The sequence below is a fragment of the Choloepus didactylus genome, chromosome 13 (assembly GCF_015220235.1).
Source record: "Choloepus didactylus isolate mChoDid1 chromosome 13, mChoDid1.pri, whole genome shotgun sequence".
Taxonomy (NCBI): domain Eukaryota; kingdom Metazoa; phylum Chordata; class Mammalia; order Pilosa; family Megalonychidae; genus Choloepus; species Choloepus didactylus.
Genome location: NC_051319.1, coordinates 6,084,254 through 6,111,575, shown reverse-complemented (window position 1 = coordinate 6,111,575; position 27,322 = coordinate 6,084,254). Strand labels below are relative to the sequence as shown.

The following is a 27,322-nucleotide window of genomic DNA, read 5'->3' as shown; positions in this document are numbered from 1 at the left end:
AGTTGGAAAGAAACTTAGAAATCAAATAACAAACAAATATCAAATAAATATAAAATTACTACTATGAAAAGGACGATAAAGGAGAGGTACATGGTGTGCTGAGAAAAAATAACGGTAGGATTTGATCTAGTCTGGAGAGGCCAGGAAATTATTGTGATGCAATACTTTCTGTAGAACAAAATCACTATTTCTATGGTGTTTTCTAAATCTCAAACCTGGAGGCCTGGAACTCATCTCCTGTGTCTATGACATTAGTGGGCCCCTTCCTCCTCTTCTCAGCTCTGGAAGCTTTAAGGTTAAGCACCTTTAGCAATTGCTGTTTTTTGTATAGCTGACCTGGTCATAAAGGATTAAGACAAATCTCTGACTACAACACAATTAGGACAACTGTTATTCTGTAGGGGATATTTGCCAGTTTTTTTTTGGTTGTCAGCATACAAATCTCTATCTTTCTTTTGGAGAATTTCCCAGCTGATGAAATTTTGTGGGACCCAATCCATTTATTGATGCAACCTCCCTTGCAACCAGAGCATGGGCAAATGACCCAGGTTCCATCCGTCCCCTTCTAACTCTGAATCAAGAGCCAATGTTACAAGAAGCAGGACAGCTCTGGTGGTGGGGCCAGCAAGACGAGAGGGTGTCCTTGGGTAACAGTGGGCAAGAGTCATGGCGGCTTCCAGTATCAGGGATGGTAGTGTTGCCAGTGCCTTTGACAAGAAGAGGTGGCAGGAGCAGGGAAGCTGTTTACACCGGATCTGTTTTTAGGTGCGATTTTAGGCAGCGTTCCTCCTGCATGGCTACAAACTCAGTTCTCTAGCCCTCCCAGGTATTTTGTGATACAATATATGTTAATAAATTCCTCTTCTTAAATCAGCCAGCTTTGGTTGACTGCTAAATCCTCCCAAAATTCCCCCATAACTGATGATTACAGATATCATTATTTTAATTTGTAGTGCAAAGGAGTGTTTTGTGTAAAAAGAGCAACTTTGTCTGCCACTCATAATTCAAACTGTCTCGGTAAATGCCTATTATGGGTCTAACATCTTGCCATAACTTCAGTTCCTCCAGGGCATTTAAGTATTAGGGTTATCCATTAAACAAAATTACTTTACAGGGCAAACAGTATGAAATCTTTAAATACATACGAAGAGGTGGGGTGAGTGATAAGCTCCTTTTATCTAGGGCCTTTTTTCCTCTCTTATAGAGAAGAAAGTAAGGTTTCAAATCTCTATCCTGATAAACTGGAAAATGCCCCCATTCCCCAGCCGCTTTCTCTTTCCTTCCTCTCCTCTTTTTCCAATGGCATATGAAGTTGCAACTTCAGTCAACTGAAACAGTTGAGATGGGAATGTTATTTGAATGTGTCAACTCCATTAATGGAGCTGGTAGGCTGTACCAGTATATACAGCCTTCCACAGAAGCCTGATTATGTCATAAATATACTCATGTCACCAGTTATTAATAATGAATTATACTTCTACTAATTAAAATTTCTTATCACTAACATCAGAACAAAGACATAAAACTAAACATAAGGATATCGATATTGTTTTCATAGAGCTTTAAAGTTTACAATATGATTTCAGGTACTTTTACCTCATCTGATCCCATTGCTGAGAGAAGTTAAGTGACTTGCCTGAGGTCACACAGCTTGAACCTAACCCTAACCCCTATTCCTTCCTGTTTCTATCATACAATATGAAAACCAGTAACTTTAAAACAATGATAACTGAATTGCATTACAATTAAATACATAGAAAACATAAAAACTATAAATTCAGAAAAATTACATGATCTAGTTTTAGCCAAGGAGAATGAAAACAGAAAACACAAAGTTAGTTTTATTCTTAATTAAAACCGAAAACACAACATACTACATAATTTCATTCTTGTGAATATGAAAACTCCTTCTTCTATAACATGCTTCTACAGATGTATACATGAGTAAGATGAGAAGGGACACATTCACGCTCCAAAATGTTAACAATGACTATGTCTTACGGGCGATCTTATTTGTGTGTTTGGGAGAGGGAGAGTGAGCTTATCTTCATTTTCTAAATTTTCTACAATAAATGTGCATTACCTATATATTTTTTTCAAAACAGTTTATCATTGTTATTGTTAAAAAGAAATGTCATATTGATATCCTATCTTTAGAATAATCAACTCATTATTTAGCTCAATGAAAAGTATATTTTGAATATCCAGCCAGCACTTTCCTGTTATTTTACATACATTATTTATTTAATTGTCACAATAACTTCACCAGTAGATATTACTATCTTTTCCAGATCAGGAAGCTGAGGCACAAGAGGAGTTAATTTGCTAAGGTCACACAGTGAGCAAGGGAGTCTTGGCTGTGAAGAGCTCACAGTGCACCATCTTCCGTAGGAATGAACTAACCCTCCTCCCCTCGGACTATTCCCAGGCAGCTTCTCTATTATAGGAGAGTTGTGCAGTTACATGCCGGTGCAGCCTTCTGATAATTAAAGTAGGAATGTTCCAAACAGTACATATTGCTGGGGAGTGGAATTGATAGTGGTAGGACTTTGATTTTCTATTTTTTAAGCTTTTATACTATTTAAGTTTTTAAGTTTTAAGTGAGCAGGTATTACTTTTATAATGGTAAGAATTAAAAATACAGATTATATGTGAGTCAAAAATTTTACATAGATTTTTCCTATGTTGTGTATCTTTTGAACTTTGGTACATCTCAATGTCAGGCTCACTATATAAATCATTTTTAGAAGTGCACATAACAAGGATGTATACTTCATCACCAACCTCTTCTTGTTCATATCTCCTGATAGATAATAATCTCAGGTTCTATACCTGTTTCATTGATTTACTGTATCTTCAGTGTTAGAACAAGTTCTGGCACAATGAAAGCATTTGACACATAATTGGTAAATAATTGAAGAATATGCATATTCCTCTTTTCAAATTTTAGATATACAGACATACCCTCATTAATTACATTTCAAATTAGATTACATGTTAAAGTCAGGTGGAAGAATAGCCAAAAATGTCTTGAGAAAGAGGAGTGAAGTGGGAGGTCTCACACTACCTGACTTTGAAGCATATTACAAAGCTACAGTGCTCAAAACAGCATGGTACTGGCATAAGGACAGAGATACTGATCAATGGAATCGAATTGAGTGTTCAGAAGTAGACCCTTACATCTACGGACAACTGATCTTTGATAAGGCAGTGAAGCTGAAGCAACTGGGAAAGAGCAGCCTGTTCAATAAATGGTGTTTGGAGAACTGGATATCCATTTCCAAAAGAATGAAAGAGGATGCCCATCTCACACCTTATACCGAAATTAACTCAAAGTGGATCAAAGACTTAAACATTAGCACCAAGACCATAAAACTCTTAGAAGAAAATGTAGGGCAATATCTTAAAGATCTTGTGAAAGGAGGTGGTTTCTTAGACCTCACACCCAAGGCACGAGCAACCAAAGAACAAATAGACAAATGGGATCTCCTCAAAATTAAACACTTTTGTACATCAAAGGACTTTGTCAGAAAAGTAAAAAAGGCAACCTACACAATGGGAGATGATATTTGGAAACCACATATCAGATAAGGGTTTAATATCCCGAACATATAAAGGAATCCTGCATCTCAATAACAGAAAGACAAACAATCCAATTACAAAATGGGCAAAAGACATGAACAGACATTTTTCTGAAGAGGAAATACAAATGGCTCAAAAGCATATGAAAAAATGCTAAACTTCACTGGCTATTAAGGAAATGCAAATCAAAACCACAATGAGATATCATCTCACATCTACCAGAATGGCCATTATCCAAAAAAACAGAAAATGACAAGTGCTGGAGAGCATGTGGAGAAAGAGGCACACTTATTCATTGTTGGTGGGAATGTAGAATGGTGCAACCACTCTGGAAGACAGTATGGAGGTTCCTCAGGAAGCTAAATATAGATTTGCCATATGACCCAGCTATTCCATTGCTGGGTATATACTCAGAGGAACTGAAACTTAAGACACAAACAGACATTTGTAAACCAATGTTTATTGCAGCATTATTCACAATTGCCAAGAGATGGAAACGGCCCAAATGTCCATCAAAGGATGAGTGGATAAACAAACTGTGGTATATACACATGATGGAATATTATGCAGCTGTAAGACAGAACAAAGACATGGATCATGTAACAATGTGGATGAACCTTGAGGACATTATGTTGAGTGAAGTTAGCCAGAAACAAAAGGACAGATTCTGTATGGTCTCACTAATATGAACAGACATTAATGAACGAACTTTGGGAGTTAAACGCTGACAACATAGGCGACCAGGAGATGGAAAGAGGGCAGAGATCAGCCATTTGATGCTGAAGGACTACACAATGTTTAGGATTAATTGCATAGATCCAGAAATAGATAGCATAATACTGTGTGATGGTAGCACGGTATTGTAAGTACACTGAACAAAGATGTCTGTGAGTAAAGCTGACAGAGGTGGGATAGGAGAATGTATGACACCAGAGGTAAAGACAGATGATAAAGACTGGGACTGTATAACGTGGCAAAAACTGGAGTGGCCAATGACTGTTACTAAATATATAAATATAAAAATGTTTTTGCATGTGGGAGAGCAAATGAATGTCAACCATGTAGAAATTTGAAAAAGGGATGGTATTTGGGAAAAAAACATTATCAAAGCAAACTGGAGTCTATGGTCAACAGTAACGTTGTAATATACCTCCATTAAATGTAACAAAGGCAATATGCCAATGCTAAATGTATATGAGAGGGGGATATAGGGGAGTAATATGGGATTCTTGGTAGTGGTGTTATTTGCTGTCCTTAGTAGTATATTGTATTGTATGACGTTATTTTTCTTTTTATCATTTTTTCTTATTGCTAAAAAAAAAACAAAAACAATTTTTCTTGTAGTAACCAGTATGTTCAAGTGCTGATTGTGGTGATAAATGTACAACTTTATGATGATACCATGAACAACTGATTGTACACTGTGGATAAATGTATGGTATGTGAATATAACTCTATAAAATTGTAGGAAAATCTATATATAGGAGTAAAAGTGTTGGAGAAAACATGGTGAGAGGGATGATGCCTCACCAATATGGACTAACTACAATGTGTAAACTCAGAATTGAATGTTAGAACATAGCCTAACTTGGACACTTACTATAATTGTAATAGTCCCTAGATTGTAAGCTCTTACAGCAGTTAACTCTATCCCTGAATTGTAAGGCCTATCTCTAAACTTTGAGATGCTGATCCCCTAGCATATAACCTGATTGGTCTCTGGAAAAATGCATATCTCTGAGACACCTGAAACTCAGAGCTAGAGCTCGGCAGATATGAATGTCAGTATTAGTGCATACAGCCACTGTCAAAAAAAAAAAAAAAAAAAAAGCTGAAAAAGAGCCCAGACTTCAATTGGTGATATGAATGAAGCAGGTCTGGTTAAGACCAGGGCAAGCCAGGCCAAAGGATAAAGGTCGAAACTGATTGTTTTAAAACTTCAACTTTCAAATGAGACCAAGGGAATAGATATCTATTTGGTACAGGATCTAAATTTTCTAAACGGTACAACTCTACAGTCGATTTGTTCAAACACCACAATTGCATGGAACTTTGAATAGGAAGTAAGATATGGTAGGTCAGTATAGGCTGGAGTGAAATAGTGACACATCCTAGAGTAATTTGGGCAGATAATAAAAAACATATTTACAGCCTCCCCCTCCCCAGCCCTGAGGATCTGGGGGAAGGTGCAGATGTGTTGGACAGCCTCACCTGGACTGGTGTTGATGTTGTCACAAACATTGGGACTGGAGGTTTGATGTGCTGAGCCCTCGAGCAAGGGACTTGCCCTTATGAATCTCATTACCACAAAGGAGAGTCTAAAGTTGTATGTAATGGTGCCTAAGAGTCTCCCCCTGAGTACCTCTTTGTTGCTCAGATGTGGCCCTCTCTCTCTCTAACTGAACCATCTCAACAGGTGAACTTGCTGCCCTCCCCCCTACGTGGGACCCGACTCTCAGGGGTGTAAATCTCCCTGGCAACACAGAGTATGACTCCCAGGGATGAATGTGGACCCGGCATCGTGGGACTGAGAATATCTTCTTGACCAAAAGGGGGATGCAAAATGAGACGTAATAGTTTCAGTGGCTGAGAGATTCCAGATGGAGTCAAGAGGTCACTCTGGTGGACATTCTTATGCACTGTATAGATAACACCTCTTAGACTTTAATGTATTGGAATAGCTAGAAGTAAATACCTGAAACTACCAAACTCCAACCCAGCAGTCTGGACTCCTGAAGACAATTATATAATAATGTAGATTACAAGGGGTGACAGTGTGATTGTGAAGACCTTGTGGATCACACCCCCTTTATCTAGTGTATGGATGAGTGGAGGAATGGGGATAAAAACTAAAGGACAAATGGGGTGGGATGGGGGGATGATTTGGGTGTTCTTTTTTCACTTTTATTTTTTACTCTTGTTCTGGTTCTTTCTGATGTAAGGAAAATGTTCAGAGATAGATTGTGGTGATGAACGCATAACTATGTTATCATACTGTGGACAGTGGATTGTATACCATGGATGATTGTATGGTGTGTGAATGTATTTCAATAAAACTGAATTTAATAAAAAAAAAAAAAAGTCAGGTGAAAGAAAGATAATGTACAGGAAAATATCTTTTCTCTTCAGTCTCACGACTTTTGGCTTTGACTTTGAGTTCTTGCAAATAAGGGGAAAGGGGTATAGTGAGTCACCTGAACTTCATGACCTACCAGTTTTCAGTGACTTTCCGGTTTATTTTTGATAAATGAAAATATTTTCAAGAAGTAACATGCCCAGTGAACACAGGAATGCTAGAAAAACAAACAATAAAGTACATACAACACAAAAACAACAGGTAACTGAAATTTTAATATACCTAGGTACTGACATAAAAACTTAAAAAAAAATCGTTACAACATTGGTTTTCAATGATTAATATTTACAATTGTAGTAAAATAAAGTTCCACAAAGTTAAATTCTCTTAATACTTCATTGCAGTATTTATCTAACTTTTTACAGTTCCAAAATGGTAGTATTACAACTTTTTTAAAAAAAGGTATGGTGTTCTTCTTAAGTGGAATGTTAAAGCAGGACCCCACTACATGAAAGAGAAAGTGAATTTGTTTCAGTGAAGGGCTCCCAGAGGGCCTCACTCTTCCCGAGATGTCTAGTCTTAAGATTTTTTGGGCTCTAAGTATAGTCTGGAAACCATGGAATTAAAATATTAACAATAAACACTAAATAAGATTTCATTGATAAGAAAAACTGGAAAATTCATTCAGTAACCAACACTTTCTAATGTTTGGTTTCATCACTTTAGAAAAGTCTTTGAGCATGGATTGTTTGAATGGCAGCTATATTAAACAGAAACTATAATTCTAGATTTGGGAATTTATTTACAACATAGATGCTGCTGAACAGACTCCAATAATGATGATTTTAAACATTTTTTTAGGCAGTCCATTGTTCATACAAATAAAGATAACATTTCTCACGAATAAAGCCCCATAGCCAAGACAATTCTTGAAAAGATAAAGTATCCCAATAAATCAAAGGGAGATTCCAAGTCAGTGTAACATCATGGGGCCTTGGGATGAATGTCCAAAGGGGATAGAAAAGGGCACTAATGTTCACTCAGTCCTTCTGTTCTAAGTGTACAGTTAGGCTGGGCTGTAGGGACATGCTCTATCTGTGACACTGGTCTGATCACTGATACTGAATATTAAAGATAGGGAAGCTGTGTTCAACCCCAGTGGGCCCAGAACCACCGGCAAGCATCTGCCTAAGCGTGGTATGTGTGGTGAGAGATAACTGCACAAAGAAGAAAGTGTGGCTCGCTGGCTGGGCTTGCTTATTAAGGACCTTTTCTTGAGACTCATTCTATGTAGTTTATTTATTTCACAAACATTTCTATAGATTTCACAAACACTAATAAATGAGTGAAGCACTTGACCTCTAGTGCATATAATGTGCCAGGCTTTGTTATAAGTGCTTTAGAAATATTAATTCATTTAACCCTCATAACGACCCTATGAGGCAGGTACTGTCATTAGCCCCATTTTATAGATGAGAAAATGGGCACTGAGAGCTAAGCAACTTGTCCAAGATCACAAAGCTTGTAAATAGTGATCTGGGATTCAAACCCCTTTCAGGGGAAGAGATGATACCTTTGGCTGGGAAGGGAAATTTGTCCTAGAAAAATCCTAGGAACGTGCCTGAGTGAAAAGAGAAAAAGCAGCACCAGAACTGAAACTCCACTTGCTCATCACTTTGCAAGGATGTGATCTCTAGAGCACTTAAAATGACAACACATTTTAACAAGATAGATGGGTATGGAATGGTAGACAAATGGTAACTTTGAATTTGTTTTGAAATGATTGAGTGAAGTCATACTCTTTAATAAGGTTAAACCAACTAGAAGCTGATTCAAGAAGCATTGCTTCTCTATCACAGAGAGTAGCATAAAAAGGCAGTAAATAAATATTAAATTTGCCATAAAAAGGGAGTTTCAAATAAGGTTTAAGAATAATCTTGCATGTCCCAATTCATTATTTTATCATATTCTTGAATTCTTTGTTTTATGTGCGAAAGTTTATTCTTTAGGTAATCACAACGTTCTTTTTTTTCCAGAAATGTAGGATCCTGTAAAAGAAACATAGCTTTTATCTCAGCCTCTGATTTCATCAAGGAAGAACAGACTTACTTGAAGCCAATTTTAATATTTGCCTCATAAGAGTTAAGCGCTCTACATTTTTAGGCACTTTTAAGGTAAATAGTGCTCTACTATTTAGGCACTTTTAAGGTAAAAAAGTAAACAATATAGACAAAACTGATAAAAGATCTCTTCAACCTCTACTCCTTTGTGAGACTAAGTTAAGAATGGAGTTAGAAAGATGTAGAATAACTCAATTGTTTTGAAGGACATATGTGTGAAGTTATATATATCACTGCTTATTTCCTTAGGTGTTAATTCTTGACATATCAGAATGTAAACAGGACAGAAATTACAAGAAAATGTGTCTGGCAGACACCGATTTTCCCTAACAAATGGCATCTTAAGATTAAAAAAAAAAAAGAAAGAAATACTTTAGCTAAAAGAATCTAAGTCTGTCACTTATCAGGAGTATAGCTGGATAAGCATATACTTTGAAGAAGAAAATTGTTTTACTCACATTCTTTTTTTTCTTAAACTCTTCATGGATTCTTGAAATTCTCTCATGTTCCTAAAAATAACACATTGTATAACTGAATTAAAACACATTTATTCAAGGTCATGTCTCAAAGTACATTGGGAATTAGGACAGAAAACAATTTTTACCCAAAATTATAATAAAAATACTCACACATAAAAATTCAGTTCACTGGACAAAGATCTGAGTGCTTGCTACTGCCAGGCACTGGGCCAGACACGGAGGTCCAGGGTGAACAAACAGAACCAGACTCGAGTCCCAGCACCGTCATTTGCCAGATGTGTGACTCGGGGCAAGCTAGTTATCCACCTGAACCTCAGTTTCCTTGTTGGTAAATGGAAACAATAACCCTAATTATGTAATAGGGTGGTGAGAATGGTTATTTATATGAAATGATCCTTATAAAGTGCTTGGCACATAATAACTAGAATATGAGCTATTATAAAGTATCATTTTTGTCCCCTTTGGAAAGTTCTTTTTTAAGTTATTAGGTGTTGAGATTAAGAGGTTGAGACTATTCAACTTTTGAAAAAAACTAATAAGGTTCCTTCTAACTTTATTCTAAGTTTTATAATAAGTATGAATTTGTTAAGGGTCTGAACAGTCTATCCAAAGGGAACAGAATACTAGAGCAATGCCACCATTCATCCGTGCAAACCTATAACTACAGATGCCAGATACTGCAAACCTAATAAATGAAAATTGCAATCTAGTAATCTACAGTTCTAAAAGCTTCCCCAAGAACATTTTCCATCACTTATTCACTTTCTTTTCCCAATATGTTTTTATTCTTCAATGTCATTTACATAATAAGATCATGCATATCATTCATGCTTTGATTCCTTTCCAGGAATGATGAAGAATCCGGTAATTCCGCTGTAATCTACACTAAAAGGTCCTGGGCTGGCAATGAGCTAGCTGCTTGGGGCTAGAGGTGCTGGGCTTAAGATGCAGGCAGAGACAAGCGCTGTCAAATCTATCCTAGAGTCCATCATAGACGGACTATTTTGGGCAATGTTCCCATTTTATGAGCTTAGAAAAGTCATGAAATTGTTTTACTTTTCAGGGGCACACAACCAGGTTTGTGAGAGAACCTGTGCCTCCAAACAGGCCCACAGGACCCTTTCTAACACATCACAAGCTCCCCTGGAGACATGCGGGGAAAATGAATGAGCCTTGCCAGCAGACCCCTGCCCATGGCAAAGCTCAGCCTATGGTCTATGAGAAGTCAACTTTTGTGACAACTAATATTTCTACTTTAGATAAAGACTGGAAGGGGCCCTGATAGTATCTGAGGGCTATCACCATGTTAAACATTAGAGAAGATGCTCATTGTTCACCTCGTGTGGATTCATCACAGGAAGCCTTAGTCCCAGCCCCTACTCTAATTAGGGCCTGTCCTTCCTCCATGCCCCAACTGCAGACCCACACGCCTGAGCCCTTGTCCACTCCCTGGGCCTACAAATCAGAGACCACCAGGCCCAGGCTCAAAGGCTGCAGGTCACAGTCAAGTCAGGGTTTTTCGGCATCATTTCTTCCAACCGGCTTGCTCTTCCCAACCTGTGCTGACCCCTTGTTCCTTCCTATATTCCTCTGACGGACACTAAACTTGGTCACCCTCCTTGGACCTGTGGACTTTGCTTGTTTTCCAAATGGTACTGACCCTTGACCTTCAGTATTTGCTAGAATTCTCCTGCTTCCTGGTACTGATGTCTCTAAACCAACACCATTCCATTGCTCCAGCACTGGGAAAATGTCACTACTGTATGTATTTGGCTTAGATAGCTCATAATTACAATTGGTTTAAATGAACACTTAAAATTCTGTGGGTGAAAACAAGACGCCCAACTAATATGGATTCTCAGAAGAATATATATATATACAAATTAATTCACTTGACATTTATAAAACAATGCTTCATGGGCTTTAAAAAATTTAATTACACAAGTAATAGATTAGGTTAATAATTCTCTTTAAAAAACAACAACAAAAAAACATAACAGTGCCAAAAAAGCTTAAGCACTCCCCTCACCCCGACTACTACCTCCACTCCTGGCTGTCCTCTCTGCCACAATCAGAGTCATCAGTCTGATGTGGGTGCCCGGTAGCTTCTGTGTGAAGCTTCAGGTCTACTCTCTATCCTACCTACTTGCTCTCTACCCTATGGGCCTGGGGTGGTAACTAACCCCTTCACTGTTACTTACCCCTGGAGAGCACACTACCCCTGCTGCTCCCCCCGACCCCATACACATTGCCTGCAGCTTTATGAATAAACCCTCTTTCAATTATCCTAATGTGAATGTGCCATCTGTCTCTGGTTGGGGCCTAACTGACCCGGAACATATCTTATGCAAATTAAATAAGATAACAAAATACTGTTTCACAATTGAAGGCAAAAGACATTAAACTGTATACTTGTAACTGTCATCTTGACTAGTCACCTTGAAGATATCAAGTGATTTTCCTAGATACTAGACGGCAGATGCAGAGGGAAACTTTGATTTTTCTTCCTTTGAATTTCAGTGCTTCTTCCAGCCAGCTGCAGGCACTGACCTGTCGGTTTTCCGAACGATGTGGCAATCTGCTCATCACTGCGTCCAGCTCATCAAGCTTCCTCAAGACGGCCTGCACCTCCGCAGAGAGCTCTTTGTACTCTGAAAACTGGTCCTGGAACACAGCTTTATAGCGCTCTCGTTCATCATCTTTCTGAATCACAGGGTATTTTCTGGGAAGGGGAATAAACCAAAGTTATAACTTTTTCACTGAAAACAAGCTATCTGGGAAAACAGCTTAGTTTATTCCTCATCTACCATACTGTGCCTTAAATTAAACATATGGCCCTTAGATAGCAAACAACGGTTCAAGTATAAATTATTTTAAGCAGAAAGTATTAACTTGGAGACAAAAGGAAAATGAAGGGCCCAAAATGGAAAGCTCTCAATTTCCACCCTTGAGGAAGAAGTTAGATATGTACTCACGCCACGTAGTCGGGCATCACGATAGGCTTGGGGATGTGGCCTGGGGGAATGTGTCCACTTAACAGTTCAGGTTTCATTTTTGTTGCTCTCAATTCTTTGATATTAACTTCTGGGTCTCTTTGTCTGTCACAACTGGTGGCCATTTCACACTACAGTTAAGGAGAAATAGAGAATTTACTTATAAACAAGCAAAAAAGAAACAAACAAAAAACCACAAATTTATTCTTACAAGGAAATAGGGGAGGGATGGAAAAGTGGAAGTAGAAGTTAAGATTGTACTTCAAAATTACATGTTTCATAAAGTTTAATAGTTAAAGGGAATTATATTTGAGATATGAAAGTATGTAACAGATAAAACACCCTCCCCACCTCCAATTATGTATGTCAAAGGGGGATGATAAAATAACAAAGGGAGTCTTAAGTACTTTACTTATTTAGGATTTATCCACCAACTAACTGTAAAAGGATGAGAGAAAGTAACTAAAAAATAAGAAATTCAGGGATAAAAATGGAACAAAGTCTATTTAAATGAAAAGAGAAAAATAATGATCAGGGAATTTGAGAGGAATCAATTTCAAGTAACCAATGAATATGTCAGAAAGGGGAACATTATTTTTATTATCTGAAAATGGAAGCATGCAAATTCATCTTGAGAAAGAAACCCTTCCTATCTTCAGTAGTTTTAAATGTAAGGAGCCTATTGCTGGGACCACAGAGGACAGGCTATGGCTCTGTTTTGTTTTGGTAACAGTTTTATTGAGATATAATTCACATACCATACAACCAACCCATTTAAAGTATAAGTTCAGTGGCTTTTAGTATATTTACAGAATTGTGTACCACAATCAATTTTATAATATTTCCATCATCCCAAGGAGAAACTCATACCCCTTAGCAGTCACTTCCCATTTCCCCCCAACCCTCTCCTCCTCTCCAGCCCTATGGACTTGCATTTTCTGGACTTTTACATAAATAGAATCATGCACTAACATGTGGCCCTTTGTGACTGGCTTCTTGCACTCAGCATAATGTTTTCATGATTCATCCATGTTGTATCTTATCAATGCTTCATTTCTTTCTTGCTTGCTTTCTTGCTTTTTATTAAACAGTTTTTGTAGGTTTACAGAAAAATCACACAGAAAGTACTGAGTTTCCATATACTCCTCTCACAGGCAGTTTTCTCTATTATTAACATTTTCCATTAGTGTGATACTTTTGTTTTAATTGATGTAACAATATTATTATAATTATACTATTAATTATAGCCCACAGTATACATTAGGGTTCATTCTTTGTGTCGTATAGCTTGATGGGCTGCAGTGGCTGTTTTTAACTTGTCTAAGTGATCTTAGCTTGTGATTCCCTAAAAAGGGCTATGAGAATCTTAGATACATATGTGTGGAGGGGGATGGTTTTTAAGTCAGCCTGGGTCCAAAAACAAAGAGCTCCTAGAAGCCTTGTGCCAGCTTGTATGTATTATGTCTCCCAAAACACCATGTTCTTTAATGAAATCTTGTGGGGGCAGACATATTAGTATTTATTAGGTTGGAATCTTTGGATTAAGTTGTTTCCATGGAGAAGTGACCCACACAACTGTAGTCAATAACTCTGATTAGATTGTGCCGGTTTGAATGTATTGTGTCCCCCAAATGCCATTATCTTTGTGGTCTTGTGGGGCAGATGTTTTGGTGCTGGTTAGATTTGCTTGGAATGTGCCCCACCCAGCTGTGGGTGATGATTTTGATGAGATGTTCCCACGGAGGTGTAGCCCCGCCCATTTGGGGTGGGCCTTGATCAGTGGAGCCATATAAATGAGCTGACTCAAAGAGAGGGAACTGAGTGCAGCTGGGAGTGACGTTTTGAAGAGGAGCAAGCTCGCTAGAGAGGAATGTCCTGGGAGAAAGCCGTTTTGAAGCCAGAGCTTTGGAGCAGATGCCAGCCATGTGCCTTCCCAGCTAACAGAGGTTTTCCGGACGCCGTTGGCCATCCTCCAGTGAAGGTACCTGATTGCTTGGACACTTTGTGGCCTTGAGACTGTGGCTGTGTGGCCAAATAAACCCCCTTTTTATCAAAGCCAATCCGTCTCTAGTGTTTTGCGTTCTGCAGCATTAGCAAACTAGAACAAGATTATTTCCACAGAGGTGTAGCTCCGCCTATTCAGTGTGAGTCTTGATTAGTTTATTGGAGCCCTACAAAACCTCACAAACAAAAGGACCTCAGAGCAGCTGCAACTTAGACATTTTGAAGATGCCCGTTGAAAGCCAAAGCTGTCTTTTGGGGAACGCCATTTTGAAACGCAACCTGGGAGCAAGCAGACGTCAGCTACATGCCTTCCCAGCTAACAGAGGTTTTCCGGATGCCAATGGCCTCTCTCCAGTAAAGGCATACTTCTGTTGATGCCTAAATTTGGACATTTTCATGGCCTTCAGACTGTAAATTTGTAATCAAATAAACCCCCTTTATAAAAGCCTATCCATTTCTGGTATTTTGCTAAATGGCAGAATTAGCAAACCGGAACAGGCCTTTTTAGTAAAAAATTGATGTGTTTAACAAAAGAGTGGAAAAGAACACCAGATGAAATGGTCTAGAGAGGAAATATCAGAGGATAGATCTCAAGAGCTAAAAAAGCTGACAAATGGAAAACAGAAGACCCCGGGGACCACTCCAGGTGGCAGCCTTGCGATGGGAAAAGACTGTTCAGGGACTCCACTGGGCAGTGCCCAGAACACCAAGATGATGAGGCTGGTGGATCTCTGAAGAGGAGTTTCCATTTTATACATAAAGAAGTGAGGTTCAGAGAGGTCAAGGAAATTATCCAAGGTCACACAGCTATGAAGTGGAAAAGCTGCAATTAAAACTCAGAACTATTTGGCTCATTTATACTTTGAGTAAGATGAGGAAACCTGTACTTTACATAAATGTAATTTGTTCATACCCTAAAGTTCACTGAAGTGCTGGCAGCACCCTAGAAATGAGTCTGTGATGGACAGGGCAGGCAGTGCCATACTGCTAGGGAAAGTAAGACTGTGTCTTTGGGACAGTGACTTGCTGAATTTAATTTGCTGAACTAAATTGAGAGTGGCTTCAGGAGGGCCCTCTAATTCTTTGAAAAAGAAATACAAAACAGGATTTTAAAACCTCGCTCTTTATCTTGCCAGGGCAGCTTTTTAAAGCCTCTGTTTTCTGATTTCCCTGTCTCCGAGACTTGTTCTGAGGTTCAGTTTAACATTAGCTCATTCTGAAAAAACCACCAGCTCTTAACTTGCCAAATAGCACACTCCACGGATTAGACATTCAGCCTGCTAACCAGCCCTTGGGGAAGGTTATGAAAAGGAGAAGCTCTACACCATGGCCTGGGTGAAATGAAACCAGATCACCAAGATACAGAAAGCAGGCCTACCCATTGGGCCACCAAACAGCAAAAATGTGAATGGGAAGCAGACTCCCTCAGGAAACAAAATGAAAGGACAGTTATTTTAGAGAATGCATTTTTGAGGTTAGTATTTATTCTGCTGTATTTTCTCCTAGTTAGCATGCCATTTCTTCATCCTAATGAATTCCTATATAGTTAATCTTGATAATGAATCATGGTATTAAATATTAGGGGAAATTTTTTGATCTGAAAAACGGATTTCTATTTCATGCCATCTCTCCTTAGCATCTAAATATTTAACAACTCAGTTTTCACTCGGACTGGCTGAAGAAGTTGCAGAGAAGTTCGCTGATCCTCTGGATCTTGGCAGAAGCACCAGGCATCAATCTCAGATTTCCTAGTCAAAGTAACAAATTCTGCCCAGGTGGTCACATTGAACAGAAGAGTCCACAATTAATTTTTTTTTTTAGGTGAAGTTTTTTCAAGCAGGAACTAACTATTTATTTTCCTTACTTGCCCATCCCTTATTCCAAGATTTACCTTTTAATGTTAAAAGGGTTTTTTTTTTTCTTTATTAGAGAAGCTGTGGGTTTACAGAACAATCATGCATAAAATACAAGATTTAAAATACAGGATTTTAAGAAGTCAGAATATTTCCATACAGACTATTTTACCTGCTTATTATTATTTTTAATTTTATGATCTTAACATTTTCTTCTACTCTTTTTGGGTGAACCTCATTGATTATCAGTTTGAAAAACTCTTTTGGGAAAAAATCCTGAAACTGGACATGAAGCAAAGAATTAAAATCCCTTAAGCCTTTCACAGGAAGGATGTGTTGGGCTTCAGCCTTGGGACAGACTGCTCTCAAACAGAGCTCCTGATTATATACATATCAAAGGAGGGCAGGGAAGGCACCCAGAGCCCCAAATTTAATATGAGCTTTCTTTGCTTCTAGCCAAGACTAGCCTTGTCAGTGAATATTAGAAAGGTTTTATTATAAGGCAAGAAAAAATAATTAAGCAACACAATAACTAACGTTTTCAACATAATTATTAAACTTTTCAACTTAAAAATGAGCTGAAAAAGTATCTTATCAAGTTATAAACAGGGAGAACTAAATAGCTAGCGTAATTGTCCAGTTTCTGATTCTCTCTGTTCAGGGTATGATGTAATGATGTATAGCTCCCTGGTCCCAAACCCACCCTATGACTTTTGAGGTCCTTCAGTTTTGGCTTAGGAAAGTGTGGAAAAGAAATCTGTTCAGTCCTTAGGAATTTATTAGAATTTAATGCTGTTTCTATTTGATTTTGCTTTTATGTCTCTACATTATTTCTTTTAAAAATGATTTTATTAGCTTTTTAAAAATTGTATTCTTCAAAATGCAAAATAAGAAGGGGTAGCCTAGTGGATAGTCCCAAACAAGGGACAGGAAACTGCAGTTCAGAAAAGGTAAGAGTGATGGTTAGGTTTACATGTCAGCTTGGTTAAGTTATGGTGCCCACTTATTTGGTCAAGCAAGCACTAGCCTGATGGTTATTGTCAGGGTATTTCCTAGATTTAAATCATTAGTCAGTTGATTGCATCAGTGGCTGATTACATCTACAGTCAACAAAGGAGATGGCCTTCAGCAAAGAAGTCTCATCCAATCAGTTGAAGGCCTTAAAGGGAAAACTGATGATTTCAGCAGAAAGAATAATCCTATTTCTACTTCAGCCAGTCACCCTCTCCTAGGGAATTCATGGAAACCTTCATCCAAGTTCCCAACTTGCAGGCTGCCCTATGGAATTCAGACTGGCTAATCCCCACAGTGGCATGAGCCAATTCTTATAATAAATCTCATAATATTTACATGTATACACCTATACATATAGACATGTATATATATAAATAAATAAAAATAAATACTATATATATATATATATATATATATAGTCAATTCTATTTCTCTGGAAAACCCTGACTAATACAGTAATTTACCCCAAGATCACAAAGCAAGTAAGTAGCTGATCTAGTAGATGATGCATCCTGCAATATTCACTTTGTATCACAGGTCCATAGCCTAGTTGGCACATGTTTGTTGAATGAATGAATAAATGATGACACTGATGTCTTAAACATGATCCCTTGGCCAGACTGTTCTACCAGTTCATAAATACCTTATTTCATTCTGAATAAAACATTTTCAAATACAGGTGTGCACTAATATATACAATAAAGTGAAAAGGGATCTTATGAGAGGTATTTACAAAATGTATGCTTCAGAAAAGGACTCATACAAATAAATAACCCAATGGAAAAACTGGACAGGATATGAACAGTTAGTAGGGAAGGAAACACAAATGTAACATATGGAAATATGCTCAACCTCCCTTCTGATAAGAGAAATTCAAATTTAAACTACATGAGATATCACTTTTCCCTTATCATTTTAACAAACAACAAAAAATGTCTTAACATACTGTATTGGTTGGGAAACTTGTACTATCATACAGTGCTGTTGGGAGTAGAAATTGGTAAAACCTCTACTGGGGAATTTGGTAATTAAAATTAAAAAATGCACATTCCCTTTGATAAAGAAATTCATTTCTCAGAATTCATCTTTCATATGTACTTGTACATTTATGGAATTAAGTATGTAAAGTATGAACTTGTATGTACAAGGCCACTTCCTGCAGCATTGTTTTAATAGTGAAAAACTGGAAACAACTTAAATATTCATTGATGATTAAATAAATTATGGTAAATCCATACCATGCAATACTATGTAGTTGTAAAAAAGAATGCAGATGCTGTTTATATACATTTTAAATGTGGAAACATTTTAGAATGTACTGTTAAGTGGAAAAAAAAAAAAAAAAAACAAGGGACATAGTATTTATAGTATGCTACCAATTTGTGTAAAAGAAGGGGAGAGAGAATAGATATAACACATTTCTGAAAGGAAACGTGAGACACTAATAACACTGGTCACCTCCAGACAAGGGAACTGGGAGGCTGGGGTATAGGAGTAAGAACAAGATTCTACACTTTGTACTAAGTGAATACAAACCCTTTTCAAAGAAACAAACAAACCCAAAGGTTAGATTCTTAATTTCTTGCTTAGAAAAACATTGTGTAGTATCTTAAAAAAGAACATTTCAATAGAGGGTAAAATTACAGTTATTAATAATATATTAAATTATCATATCTAAATAATTACAACAGCATCTCATTTAATCCTCTCAGATAACTAGTGTGGCAGAAATTACTATTATTACAATTTTACAGATGGAGAAGTGGAGGCAAGGAGAGGTTAAATAATTTGCCTATGGTCACACAATTAATTAATCATGGAATAGAAATATTCTGATCCTTCATAATTTGTTATCTGAAAGCAAAGTGAGAAAAACAGAAATGAATGCCAAAAAATTTTAAAGAGAACTAAAGAAAGTTTGGGAGAATTGCTTTTATTTTTTAAAAAATAAATTTTAAACACGTAAGGAGAACCAACTTTGTTTACCTGCATCTATCAAAATGAAAAGGAGCTATACATAGCATTGTCTGATTTGGTCCATTTAGATTATAAAAAAGTTGAAAGTCCTATTATGAATTCATTGGAGTAGATATACTTTCACAGACAGATGATCCTACCAATTAGATTAGTAGACAAGAAGAAAACTAGTTAATAAACCTAGAGATAAAAGTATAACGTGAAGGGAACTTTATTCTTACCATTTTCCTTTTTGATGGCAAAGATGGCTCATTTATCTGGAACAAAAAAAGTTAAAATGATTTTTCAAAAACATGAAGCTATTTACAAATATTTTCATCCATTTGCATTTATAGGCCAATCTCAATTCTACAGAGGTTGAGTCTCTATTTGACAGATGATGTCAGAGCTCAATGTTCCTCATACTGTCTTGGCTACATTTCCAAAGCCAGTGGAGAGCCTGAGGGTCAGAGCAGAACCCGGGAGGAAGGCGAGCTGTAATTCCCTGTGTGTCGGGAGCACAAGGCCAAGATGGAAGCAGGAAAATGGTGGATACAATTATGTGTGTAGCTTTGAACTCCCTAGAGATTTTATTTTTTTCCTGGATGCTTTTACCTTGAAAGATTTGAGAGTAGGACAGTTACACTATAACATTAATAGAAAAAAGCTACAGAATATTACATCTTCTAATGTTTAGGAAATTTTAGCAACACACAAAAAGGCACAGCCTCCAACATTACAGGTAACTTGTTCTAATCTACCTTTATGAAAGGCCTTATAGGAATGAATTTTTGTTGAGAAAGGGAAAAGAAAGAAAAGTATTATGGTGAAAATTATAGTCATATTCACATAGAATTTTGAAAATGAAATTAAGAACTTTGTTGTTATTAAGCTTACATAAAATTAAAAGGAAGTTTGTGAGTGTCACTATCTGGACTTCACATTGACTACAATTTAAAGTTATTTACCTTGAACACAGAGATGTAAATTTAAAAAATATGCTTAAGGTGCTGAGATAAATTTTTAGAAATAACTTGAATCTACATAGAGTTCTGGTAAAATAAATATATTTTGTGACATGAGGGTGTAGATCACATTGAAACATTTTGAGGTTCTTTATAAAACACATAAAGTACTTGTTTTGAAACTATTCAATTTTTTTTGCTGTTGTTATCCATCAGATTCATGCAAAAGATTAAACATATATATATGTATATATGCCAGTGTGTGCTTTTGAGTAAATAAGGACAAGATTTAATTTTCATTTATAGTTTTGCCCAATATACATCATGTGTAATTCTATGGTATCTATGAAAGTGGGAAAGAAAAAAAAATCATGATATAGTTGACTTAAAATTAAGAAAACATTTAAGATAAAACTGAAAGTTTTAGTGGCATAGAAAATTCCACTACACACACCTCCTCTGAAGAAGAGAACAAAACATCAATTTATTTCAGGGTATATTGAAGCTAGTAAAACATTCCCTACCATTTTTGCTACTGTTCAAAAAAAAAAATAGGACTTTCGCATAATCTTATCTCCCAGATATTATTATTAATTCTTATTCTTAATATTATATTTGATTAGTTAGGTCCTAGAAATAAAAACAAGTGCAGGGCTCCTATTCTATTTTTAGAACACACATATCCCACCCACCCCCACCCCAAAATAAGGATGAAACAGCAAAGCTCCTTGGCAAGTTTTCAGAGTATGTTCCTTACAGCTAAGCCATTCAATACTTGAAAAAATCAAATGTGGTTCACTTGATTTTATTTAACTCACTGGAAGAAAGTGGGACTCATCATACCAGATTTAAATGAGACCATTCCTCCTGTAACTGCCAAATTATGTTGCTTTTTTTCTTTAAATTCTAATCACACTTAAGAATCTAGATTCGCCTCCAACTTATTTTTACTGAATATATTATTCTTCTCTGCAGAAATTCAGTAGCTGTGTTTTCATCTTAAGCATCAGGAAGAAATAATAATGCAGTCAACAAACTATATATTATACATCCAGTGCCTACTTGCAATGTTATACAAGAGTGAATTGCCCGAGTGGGTCATCTTAGTCAAAGCATGTCTGGAATACTGAGTTAGGATTTTTGAACTTCAGATGTAAAACAAACCACACAATTATAAAAGGTTTGTTTTGAGGACCATACATATATCTAACAAGAGAGTAAGTAACAGAAAAAAATAAACAGAAGGACTGTTAAACCACTTACCTCTTGTTGTTCCACATATTCCCTATGTCTCCGAGCTGCCTCATGCCTCCATAACTTTAGGCAAACCAAAGCACTAATGAGATAAACAATCATGATGACAAACAGGAAGATCATCGCTGCGATCTGTCCTCCTTCTACCCGGCAGAACACTGCATTCACTGGTGTATTAAATAATGGATAGTAGCAGAGTCCACCTCGGTTGGTATCATTCACATAGACTATGGCTGCAGCCATATATAAAATAAACAAGGCGACATTAATTCCAAATTCAGTTAGAGGCCACCAATTAGAGTCTAAAAGAATGGTCCGATAATACATGGACATGCCAAGAACCAGGATAATAATGGTGGCGATCCAAGCTAACCCAGCAACCACGAGTACAAAAGGGGTCTTGGGACCACTGTAGTAATAGCCCCCATACATACTGCCCAGGCCACCAGCACCTCCGACACCATAGGGCTGCGAATATCCAAACAAGTTGTACCACTCGCTGTCCTTATGAATGTAAGCGGTGACACAAGCGAAGACGCCGGCCCCCAAAAGCAGCTCCACCACACCCAGAATTCTCAGTAGTCCTGCCCACGATTTCATGTAGGAATATCTCAGGTTATACTCCTCCACCTTCTCGCTGTATGTTCGAGCTGTTTGTGTGTGTCGGCCTAGAGAGCCATAGGGATCGTGGGGAAACATTGCGTCAGCCTCCTTCCGGGAATCAAGGGTTCCTTCTGACCCTTTGTAAGGATCTTTGCAGGAGTTGGGGGGAGAATGGTGGTTTGGTCTTGCTGGAGAGGCTGGAGGTGAACACTCCACTCCATTGGAAGTATATCTGATGTCAGACATCGGCTTGTCCCATTCCGGGTCCCTTTTCTTCCCTCTGAAAAAATTCTTCCAGGATTCGGGGACAAAACGCCTTATGGGTTTGAGATCTGGTGCTATGGCTGGTTCCTCTGTGTCACTTGAGTAGAAGTCTGGGCCGAATGGTGGCTGTAACGGGAGAGGGGGTGGTGGCAAAGGATCAGCACTCAGGGCCAGCTCGCTGTCGTGAAGAGTCTGGAGGGCTCTGGCAGTGCCATTTTGATCAGGCAAATCCACTGGGACCGCATCGTAGTGTCTGTCCCGATTCCCCGACGACATTTGTGATTTCCACGCCTGTGGAAGAGATTAAAGTGATCACGTGTGTTTAGTTATTTATCCTTTCAGTGATATTGATCTTATTCACTTATTTGCAAATGATCATATTCAGGAGACCAACATAATCAAGTCTAATTATAATGACACATAAAAATATTATAAATATAAATATTTTAAACCTATGTAACAGTTATGTAAGCCAGGGATATAGTCGTCATTCTATGTCATTTTAAAGGCAATTTAAATTTTTAATCTTCATTTTGAATTTTACAAGTTGTGACATTTATGAATCCAATGTATCTATAAGCTTTATAAATAATAAAACGTAAAAAACAAAAATGACAAAAAAACTTTAACAATACAGGATACTAACACTCCCAAGTAGAATCCTTTCCTCAAATAACTAAATCAAAACACTGAAGCATCTGAGCATACCAAAATTTGATGGGTCAGCAAATACTCATCATTTTCATTAACTCAAATCTGCTTTGGAATGGCCAAAGGAGAAGCAGTCTGTTAAAAACACATGGAGCAGAGAGAAGCTTCCCTTCCCAAATGAGGGAAGTTATTTATAGGAGTTGCTTCCTCTACTCTAAAATATTAACACTTAAGAGATTTTAAAACATTGTATTCTCTGAGAATAAAATCACCAAAAGAGAGGGTTCTCTAAAGGTGCAATACAGAAAAGCAGCAGAGTGATTATCTAAAAGTGATTTGCTGCCTGCCTGCCATGGTAAGTCTCAGAAAGTGTCTTAGAGGGATGTTTAATCCACCTCAAAAAAAACAAAGCATAGAAAAAGCTATGCTTTTACTAGGGCTAATGATTTCCTGCATGAAATCAGTGACCCGGACACAAAAACAAAGGGGAGGAAACCATTCGCTAATGTAACTACTAGGTTTATGGTATGATGTATTACCTACGAGCAAGTATTTATTAAAGACTCACTGGGCACAAAGCATTGTACCTGACTCTATGAAAGTCTTAAAATTAAAACGGATTCTCCCATCTTTACGATGTTGAACAACTCAGGTATTCTTAAGGTTTCGTTTTATATTTTATAAAATGGAGACATTATTCAACCAATTTTTACTGAGCATTGACAAAGTAAACTGAAATCCCAGCCACCATGGAGTTTAAACTCTAGTGTGAGGACACAGATAAGGTAAGGTGAAATATAATATAGCGTAAGCTAAGGAACAAAGTTAAGAAAGGGGATGGAGTACATTGTAGGTGTTGCAATTTTAAATAAAGTGGACAGGGAAGTCCCCACAGAAAAGATGACACGTGAATAAAGAATTGAAGGAAAGTAAAGGAGGACCCCAGGCAGATATCAGATGGAAGAGTGTTCCAGGCAGATGGGACAGCTAGTGCAAAAGCCCTGAGGCAGGAGTGCCTGACATGTTAAGAGAAAGATTAAGGCAATGGAGGGCAGTGTGGCAGCAGTAGAGTGTGAGGGTGAGTAGTAAAAATTTGTAGAAGCTGAAGTCATCTGAATTGTATGGAGCCTTGAAAACGACTGCAGAAGTCCTTTGCCTTTACTGAGAGTGAGATGAGAAGCCATTGGAGGATTCTGAGTAGAGGTGTAACGTGATTTGACTTATGTTTTAACAGGATCACCTGGATGCTGTGTTCAGAGTATACTTCAGGTGGCAGAGACTAAAACAGGGAGACGGACTAGGAGGACAGTCAAATGATCTAATAAACCACAGCGGTAGCAATGGAGATAGCGAGAAGAGGTCAAATTCTAGATACAGAAAATTTTAAAATGTTTATTATACACAGTTTCAAACATAATAAAAAGTGGAGAATATAGTATTATGAATCCTTGTATATCCATCAACCAGCTTCAATGATTATCAACTCATGGCCGATCTTGTTTCATCTATTTCCCTGCCCCACACTGTATTCTCTCTACCAATAGATTACTTTGAGGCAAATTCCAAACATCAGATCATGTCATCTGCAATATTTCATTTCTCCACCCCTCTGGCTTAGTCCTGGGGAGAAGTGGGCTGTATAGCTTGAGATTCCTGTTAGAAATCCAAGTAGAGATGTGAAGTTAGTAGTCTGCATACAGGAGACACCTGAGACAGGAAAAGGTATGGCTGTGAACTGAGAAGTGATCTGAGAAGAAAGGGTGTGGTCCTCTAATGGGGACCAATGTTACAGAATTAACTGTGACAGACCGAGCATGTCCCTTTCAGCTTGGAGCTTTATAAATGAGAGCAATTATTTTTGTCTTTTTAGAGCCTGTTGTCTAAAATTAAATTTTAAATTCTAGAAATGAAAATTGAAAAGAGTAGTGCTATTAGTTTTTTTCCCTTTATTAGAGAAGTTGTGGTTTCTAATATAGGTTTTGAGATACACATTCCTAAAAAATGTAGACGCAAAACACAACAAATAACTTTAGCAAGTTGTATATAATACCTCTCAATAGCTATTAGATATAGGCATCTTACAGATACCTCATTGTTTAACCCACCGGTAAAAGTGTGGTTCATTGTAATGGATTCAATTTATCTCCACTTGTGAAAAGTGACTTATTGAATTAGATCAACTTATCAATGTTTAAATACAAAGCAAAAAAATATAAATTTGAAGAACTGTGGAAAAGCAAAATAAGTGACTTTAGAGGGGCCGGGTCAGCTGCATTGTCTTACATCTGTAATTTAATACCCTTTGAATACTTCAGGAGGCCACTGAGCCTACACTTAGGTTCAGCACACTGAGAAAGAGTGGGTCTTTGTTTTGTTCAAGCCCCTGAAGCCTGTCTGCATTCTGTTGGAAAACATAGCTCGGAAAGCCATAGCGGTGGCAGGAAAAATGGCTCCCCCCAGCCAAGTGTCACGGAAATCATGACTAGTCGGTCACCTTTACACAAACTGAATCACTCACGGCTTTAACTGGCTGTAAAGTTTTGCTGGACTAACGAAATGCAGAGATTTCAGATATTTCTAGGCCTCCGGGCATGGGGTGAGGGGCAGGAATATCCTCTTTGTAGGTTTAAACACAATCCGCGACGGCCACAGAACTGAGCATTTTGGCGGGGGTTTCTCCGCAGTCAGCCTCTCGGCGCCCATTCCCGCAAATCCCTTTCAACTGTCTGCTCTGCCCACTCCAGATGAGTGTTCCGCCCTTGCAATTCTGATTGGAAATCCACTCTGCTAATCCTTCCTTTCAAAATTCCACCCCAAAGCAGCCAGAACCAAAGCGGGCCCGACCTCCCCAGGCCAGTGTAACCAGGCCCCAGGTTCGGGAAAAGTAAGAGCCCAGCGGGGCTCGGGCTCCACCTCTACCTGCTCCCGGAGAGCACGCAAGAGCAGCGGCTTCGCGGCCACAGTGGCGCGTCGTCGCGCGGCACCCGCGTCGCCTGAATGAAACCAGGCTGGGCGAGCGGGCTCAACCCTTACCACGCCCGCGTCCGGCCCGCCCGGAGCGGCTCGGGTCTCGGCCGCACGTTCTGGTGGGGCTGAGCGGCGAGCGCGGGCCGGGCCAGGAAACTTCCCAGGCGGCCAGCAGGCCTGTGAGAGGGGCCGTGTTCAGCCCCCGGCCCCCGCCCCGGTCACGTGGGCCACACACCCTTCGGCCCCACTCACCTGCGCGGCGGCCGGGAAGAGCGCGCACCGCCCGCGGGACTGAAACCGGGATCAGGCTTCCTGGGCGGGGCCGAGGCAGGGCCGGGCCAAGTTGTGCCCCGCCCGACTTTGCCTGCCGGACTCCAGCTGTGGGCCTGGCTGGTGGGCGCCCCACCTGCACCACACAGCAATGGTTCAACCAAGCTCCCACACAAAGAGCGAGCTTTGGTAAAGGTAGTTAAGGGTACGATTAACCCCTCTGGGGAGGTCTCATCACAAGGCTGCCATCCTTTCTTCCCTATCTTTTGAAAAGTTTGACACCAGATGTCTAAGTAAAAATGGCGGACATCGCATGTTAGAAAACGTTAAAAGATAAAAGAAACGAAATGAAATTCAACATTTTAATACTGATATAAATTATGTAAATACTTTCCAAAAAGTATCTAAAATATTCCACTTTACAACACATAAAAGGTATCTTAGAAGCTAGAGACCATCGAGAAACTGTAAATAAGGCACAAAGTTTATTTACACTCATAATTGCAGCCTGAACTGTTTTATAATTCCTATTTACAACCTCCACATAAAGTTTTCATATTCTGAATTATTCCTTCACATTTTCTTATATTTGGCATAACGTTCAAACATACTTCATACACACCGACCTCCTCTCTTATGCCACTTACAAAACTAAATAAATACTAGAGAAAATTAAAGGCTTGATCTTCCATTTACTTCAAGATGATAGAAGAGTCAGTTCCTTGTGATTAAATATTACAAGAGTGAAGAACTGATAATCTGTAATTCACCTGAAAAGTGTTTAACTTTGTTCAAGTACCAGTGAGCAAAAACTAAAATAAATCTATCAAGCAGCAATCTGACTGGCAGGCTGGTTTCTATGTCTCATCACTCTCATAGTCTTCTATTATTATGTCTTCTTCTTCCATGTCTCCTTGGGCTGAAAAGGGCTGAGGCTGGCTGGCGGGCAGTTCACTCCCACTATTCTGACTCAAAGGAAGAGTCAAGGCTTCGGGCTGAACGGCTTGTGTGAGTGCTTCTGCAGCATCTGCAGGCTGCCCTCCATTAAGCTGGGCTTCATCTCCACTGTCTGGGTCTATCATTGCATGCTCCCTGTCAATCAGGGCTTCCATTTTCAATCTGTCAGATTAATAATGAAGGCATTAATAATAAACCAAAGAGGGTATTCCTTTAAATTACAGTGTGAGTGTGATGAGTACAAAGCTATCTCTTTTAGTCTTTCATTTCTCTTCATTGTGCTCACTGTCTAGCCAGGCCCTTTAGTTTAACAA

At 38.4% G+C, this 27,322-nt stretch overlaps 2 protein-coding genes across 10 annotated transcripts in view; both read right to left on the bottom strand.

Annotated features, from left to right (window-relative positions):
* Window positions 1–6,903: 6,903 nt before the first annotated feature.
* On the bottom strand, window positions 6,904–26,077 carry MARVELD2 (MARVEL domain containing 2). Of its 5 annotated transcripts, XR_005211458.1 has the most exons (8): window positions 25,734–25,792; window positions 21,306–22,454; window positions 19,320–19,355; window positions 12,233–12,381; window positions 11,808–11,979; window positions 9,237–9,287; window positions 7,882–8,706; window positions 6,904–7,842 (listed from the first exon to the last, which is right to left on the bottom strand). XR_005211458.1 is itself a non-coding variant. In XM_037802083.1 (7 exons), the coding sequence occupies exons 2-7, from the start codon at window positions 22,437–22,439 to the stop codon at window positions 8,584–8,586; spliced, it is 1,665 nt and encodes a 554-aa protein (XP_037658011.1). In that variant the 5' UTR covers window positions 22,440–22,454; window positions 25,734–25,792; the 3' UTR covers window positions 6,904–8,583. The 5 variants fall into 5 exon arrangements, 3 of the variants coding, with proteins under 3 accessions (XP_037658011.1, XP_037658010.1, XP_037658012.1); XM_037802083.1 differs by having other exon boundaries at window positions 6,904–8,706; XM_037802082.1 differs by lacking the exons at window positions 6,904–7,842; window positions 25,734–25,792 and adding an exon at window positions 26,034–26,077 and having other exon boundaries at window positions 8,584–8,706.
* Window positions 26,078–26,399: 322 nt separating this feature from the next.
* Window positions 26,400–27,322, bottom strand: part of RAD17 (RAD17 checkpoint clamp loader component) — a 70,942-nt gene continuing 70,019 nt past the window's right edge. For all 5 annotated transcript variants that reach the window (XM_037801111.1, XM_037801113.1, XM_037801112.1 and 2 more), the window contains one exon: window positions 26,400–27,170. In XM_037801111.1, coding sequence (XP_037657039.1) covers window positions 26,909–27,170 — 262 coding nt within the window. In that variant the 3' untranslated portion in view covers window positions 26,400–26,908. The remainder of the gene's footprint in view (window positions 27,171–27,322) is intronic.